An 8,180-nucleotide genomic window follows, 5' to 3' on the forward strand; every position below is an offset into this window, starting at 1 on the left:
GTCCACAGCCACAACCCGTTTGCCCCGCGTGCACAACCGAGAAAATCGAACCAGGGAAACTCAGTAGCACGCTGCACAGCTTACTACCCCAACCTCTGGGGTCATAGCGCCAGGAGAGACTTTGGCGTATACTCGAAACACTGGAATACTTTTGAAACTGATGGCGTGTGCATGGGCAGGCCCCACTATGAATTCGATGCGATGCACTTTGGCCTTCCCTCATCGGCTACGCACTGCGAGGGTTGGTACGTACGTATGTAGAATGCAGGCCTTGAACTTTCTTTCTTCGGTTCCGAGCGTGAGGCTGGGAGAGATAAATCCATCCGCTCCCTGACTAAAACAGCGAAACAGAGAAACCAAAGGGCATTTTTTCAAACCGTATTGCATACATAACATACACGCTCGTCGCCAACCATACTATATCGCATCGCGGCCGGATAGATGGTAACTTTTCGGCGCCAAAAGTTGGGGTCGGGAATGCTACTACTCTACCTACCAAACCCGGTTACGGGGGTTACGGGGGAGAGGAGTGGAAAAGTTTCACCAATGAGGGCCGAAAAAATGCAGCCCGTCTGACATACATACATGTAGGTACATACACCAGCTTGTGGGTTATGTATTTTTACTCCTGAGGTTCCTCGGTAAACCTACGCTGTCTGCAGAGGGTGACAGGTAGATAGATGTCTCATTTTCTCAGGAGGGTTTCGACAGGCGCAAGATGTATAATCCGAGATGAGAAATATTTTTACTTGTATGCGGTTTGACTCCGCGCGGCTAACAGAGTAGGATGGCCCTAGGGCTGGCCAATGAGAATTGCGCCGTAAATTCGGTACCTGAACTAACTGCCTCCTTGGCAACCAATCAACTCACTGTAGCCAACCGGAGAATTTGTGGGCCGGTTTGTATTTAGCATTGGCTCAGGTTTTTTTTTTCCGTGCGGAAAACGGAAAGGAGAAAACAGGATAAGAAGAAGAGAAGAAAAGAGCGAAAGAGACGTGCACGCAGAAGCATTGGCAAGAGCAAGAGTACCCTCCTAAGTTAGCAGTATGGCGACGTCGGAGGCTTCGTTTCATCTCTCATCGTACGGCTCGGTGACCCATGCCGGCCCTCTGTTTGGTATGTTTATTTACCTAAGTATTATTTCACTTTCTCCTCCAAACTTCAGTTCTGTTCCTCAACAGTTAGAGTGGACTATATGCCCAGCGCGCCTAGACGGAGGACTAAAGCATGTATTTTCACAAGTACCGTTATTTGGAAGCCGCTGCTCTAAATTGAGAGTTTAAAATTCGACGAAACCGCAAAGGTCCTATCTAATCACTTAGCGCTGGCAAATTCGACTGTATTTGGCGATTACTGTGCTAAAACAGTAAAACGCCAGCTCGGATGCGATACGACTGGTGTAGGATTGTTATTTCGGACGAGGATGCGAATGTACAAATTGACGCCTATAGTTGGCTGAAAGTTGAGAGGGCCAATAAATGCGCCCTGTAGTAGCAGTTGGTTGGCTGGAGTGGAGATGGGATGGCAGCAGGGATGCTGGGGGACCTGGTTCCTGCATCATGTAAGGGTTAATCTAGTACTAATTCGGATCACATAGTACGTATGGTTCTCCTAGTCAACGGTCAATATAAACTGTGTGAAGTCTCCCTGATATTTCAACCTCATTCACCTTTGCAAGCATAGCCGTTGAACAGCAGCAATAGCACTTTTTCTTTGGGACAGGTTCTCCCTTCTTGTTTTTAATTCCCCTTTTATTGTTTTTTGTTTCTTCTTAACGTTTACTTCTTCCTTTCTATTGCTTCAACCACCTTGTCTGCTTGCAGCTCTTGCATTCCTTCTAAGAACAAACCAACCACCACCACCACATTCTCTTAACCACCTGCAGTCTTCACTGTACCTCCCGTTCAGAAGCTGTGTCGATCACTGTTTCTAATCTTATCCGGAATATTACCCCGCCATCCATTCTGTGCTGGCGACTTTTTTCCTGAGTGAGTTTCCCCTAGGTCTTTGCTTTATTTTGATACAATGGCCCTAATAATATACAGGAATTATTTTCTTCTGAATATACTTCATCTTTTTTTGTGAATACGCTATATTTAACCTTTTACCAACCTCTCCATCATGAAATTCACCACCTCTCTTCTTTCCGCCCTCTCGCTTGGTCTGTCTCTTGCCGCACCCCATGGAGGCCACTCAACACCAGCAAACACAACGACCACTACCGACAGTGTCGGCACCTCAGACACCGTAAATATCCTCGACGAAACCCCCGGCTCCGGTGGCAGCTGGGATGTTATTATCTCCGAAGAAGACCCGCGCACCCTGGACGACATGCTCACAGCTATGAACCTCACTGTACAAGACGTAACCAACATCTACAACAACAGCGCCTTCAAGGGCTTTTCCGCCTCGCTTTCGAGTCACTGCGTAAACCAACTAGAGGTCCTCTCCTCAGGCTGGAAGACATATCAACCCCAGGTGGAAGTCAAGCTTCACGACTCAACAGATGGAACATGGGGGTTGAAGCGTGTCTCACAAGCAGATAAGGTCCAGGTCGCCTCGGGTCAGACCATCCGGGACTTTGACTTCACATCATACGAGTTTGACGGTGCTGTAAATACCTTGGGTGCTGGTGTTGACATTTACATCGTGGATACTGGTGTCGACATCACTCATGTCGATTTTGACAATCGTGCCACTTTTGGCTTCAGCTTCGACGGTACCGAAACCGACGATGTCGGCCACGGCACTCACTGCGCGGGAACAGCAGCATCTACAACCTTCGGACTTGCCAAAGCTGCCAACATTATCGCCGTACGCGTGCTGTCGGCCGAAACTGGTAACTCAAACAACATTCTCGCCGGCGTCGACTTTGTCATGCAACAACACGACCAGCGCAAGACCGCCGCCGATTTCAAGGGATCGGTAATTAGTATGAGTCTTGGCACGTCCGGCGTCAGTGACGCTATTGATGAGGTCCTGAAGAAGGCAAGTGAGAGTGGGGTTCACATCAGTGTTGCAGCAGGCAATGATGATGTCGACGCTTGTCTCACCAGCCCTGCACTTGCTAGTCAGGGCACCGATATCTTGAGCGTGGGTGCGGTGGATATCAATGATGAGAGAGCCACATTTTCGAACTTTGGCGCCTGTGTCAGCACTTATGGACCCGGAGTGGATGTGACGAGCACCTGGATTAAGGATCCTACACTTCCCAACATTGTCAACCCTATCAATACCATCTCCGGTACTTCTATGGCTACACCCCGTAAGTTCAATTCTATTCCTCTCTCTCTCCCGCTGTAAATCTTCAAAACATCAACTAATATAGCGACCGTAGATGTGACTGGCCTCATCGCCTACCACCTTGGGCTAAACTCCTCCCTTGCAACAGACACAGCAGCGATGAAGGCGCTCATCGTCGGAAGTTCGCTCCCATTCCAGTCGGACAAGAACGCCCCAGACCCAGCCATCTTGATCAATAACGGTATCCTGAAACAGTGATTTTAAAACAAATAAGCAATCGTCGTTTCCGATTATTTCCATAGTTCTGTTCCTGTTTGAATCGGCACTGGCATTTACATTTTAGCAATTTAAGAAAAAAAATTCATTGTTTGCTGCTTTAGGGTGTGGGGTGGCGGCATTGTTGGTGCGGGTTGCACTTGGAGCGTAAATTTCTTCATCTTCATCTTTTTCTTCTTCTTCTTCCATTTTTTTGATACTCCTTTTTGTTTAGTGTATAGTTAGTTTGGGTTGTGGGTTCAATTCTATCGTGGTTTTGTGAAGCTTGATCTTTCTCCCCTTATCTTTTCCCAGCGTTTTTGCATCCGTGCGGCCTTGTATACCTGATTCTACAACTAAATTAAAAGGTATGTATACTCTAAGTCACGTCGCTCCTAGGTGCCTGCAGACTTCTGGACCGCAATACTAGGGTGGAGGTTCAAGTATACTACATGTATACTTGGCAGGTGCAACGCAAATATTACCCATTTCTATATATATAAAAAAAAAACGAATTCGAGTGATATGATTCAATAGTTAACAAAATCAACTTAGATATATGCGGAAACAATTTCGGCCCAACCAACAAAAGAACCCGTCCACCACTAAGATCACCACCGCCCCGCCAACCCTTCGCCCCGCCCCACCATAAATATATCCCATCCACCACGACCAATTCATACCCTGAAGCCCAACCCCCCCACAACTACATCTTGTCCGTACAAACCAAATACGTCAAATACCAAAAGAGATAAACATCGAACAAGAACCAAAGACAGCGGACATCGATACTAGCAGATCACAAGTGGAAGAAGGTCTCGCCCCACTCTCGATTGATGAACTTGAATGGTTGTTTCGGGCGGAGTGCGGTCAGGTCTGAAGGCGGATTAAGATATAGAAATACCATTCCCACGCATCCAAGACTTGAGTTTCCCCCTGTTCCACTCAGGGAGGGATTGAATATTGGCACCCGCTTTGAGAAGTTTGGCTGCTATATGAAAATGCCCCCCGCGGACTGCCCAATGAAATACCTGGGATTCATTGTCATCGGCGCCGGCCTGGAGGAGCCTGTTGACTACATCTATGTGGTCATAACGCGCTGCATTTGTTAATGCCTCGGATCCTCTTGCATAGACATTGGCGCCGGCATTGAGGAGCTTATTAATATTGATCATATCTAGATGGCCTTCCGCCGCCGCGCGCATTAACGCCTCGCGCTGATTGACATTGGCCCCGGCCTCGAGAAGCCTATTGACCACATCTAGATGGCCTTTCGCCGCCGCGCCTATTAACGCCACGGACCCGCCCCCATTGACATTGGCCCCGGCCTCGAGGAGCCTACTGACCACATCTAGATGGCCTTTCTCCGCCGCGCCTATTAACGCCCCGGACTCGTCTCCATTGACATCGGCCCCGGCCTTGAGGAGCCTATTGACCACATCTAGATGGCCTTCCGCCGCCGCGACTCTTAACGCTCTGTCCCAGAGCCCATTGACATTGGCCCCGGCCTCGAGGAGTCTACTGACCACATCTAGATGGCCTTTCTCCGCCGCGCCTATTAACGCCCCGGACTCGTCTCCATTGACATCGGCCCCGGCCTTGAGGAGCCTATTGACCACATCTAGATGGCCTTCCGCCGCCGCGCCTATTAACGCCCCGGACTCGTCTCCATTGGCATCGGCCCCGGCCTTGAGGAGTATGTTGACTAGATTAAGCTGGCCATTATACGCTGCCTTCTTTAATGCGCGGGATTCTCTTGCATTGACATCGGCGCCGGCCCGGAGAAGCCTTTTGACTAAACCTAGATCGCCCCTATCCGCTGCCTCGTGGAAGATATCAGTATCAAATTTGGCGCTGGCCCCAGCGTCGAGGAGCCTGTTCACCACAGCTAGGTGGCCATTATACGCTGCCTCCATTAATGCGCGGGACTCTGCTGCATTGACATCGGCACCGGCCTCGAGGAGCTTCTTGACTAAATCTAGATCGCCCCTACCCGCTGCATCGTGCAATATATAAGCATGAAATTTGGCGCTGGCCCCGGCGTCGAGGAGCCTACTAACGACATCTAGATGGCCCCTCTTCGCTGCATCATCTAACGCCTGGGATCTTCCTGCATTGACGTCGGCCCCGGCCTCGATGAGCCTATTGACGACATCTAGATGGCCTCTATTCACTGCATGTTCTAATGCCTGGGGTCGTCCTGCATTGAAATCGGCCCCGGCCTCGAGTAAGGTGTTTACTGCCGCGATGAGTCCAGTTTGACTTGCTATCCCTAGTGCTGTGGAACCATCATGACTCCCTGGTGAAGGATCACATGCGTCTATATCAAACCCTCTTTCGGAAGAAAGGAGTTTTATCAACTCTAAATTCTTGTTACGCACGGCATTGTGTAGAGGTTTCGATAGCCCGCACATGATTAAATCTTCCATGCCTATCGATATACCCTTCCCCTCGCTCAAAAGGAGTGCCACTACGTTGTATTCGCCCATCATACACCAAACAAATAAAGATAAGTCCTTCGAAGTGCTTTTGACTCTGTGGTCATCCATTAACATGGATTGATTCGTCAATTTTGCCAATTGTTTAGCTGCAAGTAGTAATCTGGTAGAGTATTCCACCCTTGTATTTTCTCTGGGTTTTTCTACCTCCGCGTAAGGTTCCTCATCTTCAAGTAGTCTCCAGACCACTCCCCTATAATTGTTCTTGATGGAAAAGAGTAGGGTAAATGATCGCAGAATCTCCGGGTTGTTCTCTTTGAACTTGCAATAAAATAAGTATTCCTTGGTAGCTTCCGCAATCGCGCATAGGTGCTGCACATCTGTCATAGAATCATTAACTGCACTCCGCTTGTGTAAAGGAGAAGAGAAACGACCTGCTCATACCTTGGGTTGTGGAGAATCTTACTTTTTGATCCTCGATTTGCATAACATTTTCATTAGGATATGGGGTCACATCTCTCACTGAAACTCGATCAATAAAAATGAAATTAGAGAATTTCTTTTATCACATTTGGGAATTATGGGTATTGGGAGATATACCAACGAACGTTGCCAATGTGAGCCAGCTCTGGTCTCTCAGAACTATCTTCGCTTCCTTGACCACTTTATGCATTAAGAAGAGGGCAATGCACGGAGTTTCTACTGCGTAGCTATTTGTCTGGTAATACACGAATCTACATACTTAGAAATATAATAAGAATTAGGGGGGGAGGTAAAATACCGTTGAAAGAGTACATATTCATTTTCTGTCATCCACGCCTGGCGGCTCAAGCCCGAGCTCGAGGTTTCTACGTGAGGCTTTAAAGTGGACTCCTTTACTTGTGTCTCCCATATTGCTAAATCACAAGTACCTAACTCTGTAAGTGTTGGTCTCGCGAGGCATGACTTATTAATATTTTCAAGCTCTCTTCGTGTTGTCTAGTTCATGTGACGTGATTAGTACATACATACTTACATACTTCCCGCATAAATGATAGGAATTTCACCAACCTCTACTAGTAGTGCTATACCGTACCCCGTACTTGTCTCCAGGTAGTCTAGTTGCGGATGTATCGTAATGATATCTATCAAGATCCAGGCCGCTTTGATGAGGTTTGCATAGCCTTGCCAAGATATCTTGCGCTCTGATGGTAACCCAGTGTAGAGATCCATTTGCGACTGTATTTATATACGGGGGTCAGCGATTATCTGTAAATATAATTGACACTCGCTGCTTGAGGACATCAATATAATAGTTACCTTTAATAGCCACCAACTCCCCGCTTGAATCCACTCATCAACCCCGATGGTCCTTCATTTCCGCCCAATTTCTGCATTTTTCATCAAAGTTTGACTTAAGGATATCGCTAAAAATCCGTCTCTTTGGATAACTGAGATAGTGGGTGCTCCGACTGCGGGACTTCGAATCATGTCTTTGATATCATTAACCCCCTTTTCAACCTTCGAGGATATTTTCTCTATACGCTGCAGGGAAGAGCTGTAACAATCCGTGTCAACCCTTCTTGTTTTTCTTTAGTGTTTCTGGACGGGAAACATTACTTGTCGCACGAGATTAGGAGTAGACTGATGACCCCATTATGATAGACCAGCTAAATCATTTATGCGCATTAGTATGTTGAACAGGCTATATATCCTTTGTCTTTGCAAAGACCTGGCTCAATCTCTTAATAGATATGACAGGCGTCACCCTTGAAATACGAGATAGCTGTAAGAAATACCTCAGAAGGAAGTATCCAAGGCCATTCCGATATGCTTATACAGGTATATAACGCAATTGGCCAAAGATATGCGCGCACTCACCTTATTGCGTAATGCATCGAGTTCCGAAGCTTCTGCAGACCACCGCACACTGGTCCACCACTTTTTTATACTGCTAGAATGTTCTTTTCCCAAGCTCTCGTACTTCTTTGAATGTTTTTCCAACTCCTTGAGTGTTACATCAACCTGGCGCATGACTCTTTTCACCATTTCAACACGATCAGCTCCAGCACGGACCAAGACGGATTCTTTATCAAGGACGTCGTGTTGAAGAAGCTTGATGGAGCTATGCAATGTGTTGATCTCATCTCTCAGGCATTTGAAGTCTTTGGGCGCGCCTTTGGCAATTTTGTAGCATTTTGTATAGAGAGTCCAGGCAAGCTGTAGGGTACCAGCGAAGTCGCCAACACTAAAACCGAACGACAT

The 8,180-nt window shown here is 47.5% G+C and overlaps 3 protein-coding genes across 3 annotated transcripts; 2 read left to right on the forward strand and 1 right to left on the reverse strand.

The window, feature by feature from the left end:
• Nucleotides 1–201: 201 nt before the first annotated feature.
• Nucleotides 202–2,085, forward strand: LAJ45_00016 (uncharacterized protein; the record flags this gene model as incomplete). The annotated part of the gene is made up of 3 exons (XM_046109619.1): nt 202–253; nt 352–591; nt 681–736. 3 exons carry the CDS (start codon nt 202–204, stop codon nt 734–736), a joined length of 348 nt encoding a protein of 115 aa, XP_045976312.1.
• Nucleotides 2,086–2,121: 36 nt separating this feature from the next.
• Nucleotides 2,122–3,501, forward strand: LAJ45_00017 (uncharacterized protein; the record flags this gene model as incomplete). Its single annotated transcript, XM_046109620.1, has 2 exons — nt 2,122–3,265; nt 3,338–3,501. 2 exons carry the CDS (start codon nt 2,122–2,124, stop codon nt 3,499–3,501), a joined length of 1,308 nt encoding a protein of 435 aa, XP_045976313.1.
• An 884-nt stretch (nt 3,502–4,385) lies between these two features.
• On the reverse strand, nt 4,386–8,180 carry LAJ45_00018 (uncharacterized protein; the record flags this gene model as incomplete). The annotated part of the gene is made up of 9 exons (XM_046109621.1): nt 4,386–6,316; nt 6,381–6,458; nt 6,537–6,670; nt 6,718–6,914; nt 6,987–7,154; nt 7,236–7,258; nt 7,331–7,473; nt 7,536–7,585; nt 7,797–8,180. The coding sequence occupies 9 exons, from the start codon at nt 8,178–8,180 to the stop codon at nt 4,386–4,388; spliced, it is 3,108 nt and encodes a 1,035-aa protein (XP_045976314.1).

The sequence above is a fragment of the Morchella importuna genome (assembly GCF_003444635.1).
Source record: "Morchella importuna strain M04M26 chromosome Unknown Morimp01GS001, whole genome shotgun sequence".
Taxonomy (NCBI): Eukaryota; Fungi; Ascomycota; class Pezizomycetes; order Pezizales; family Morchellaceae; genus Morchella; species Morchella importuna.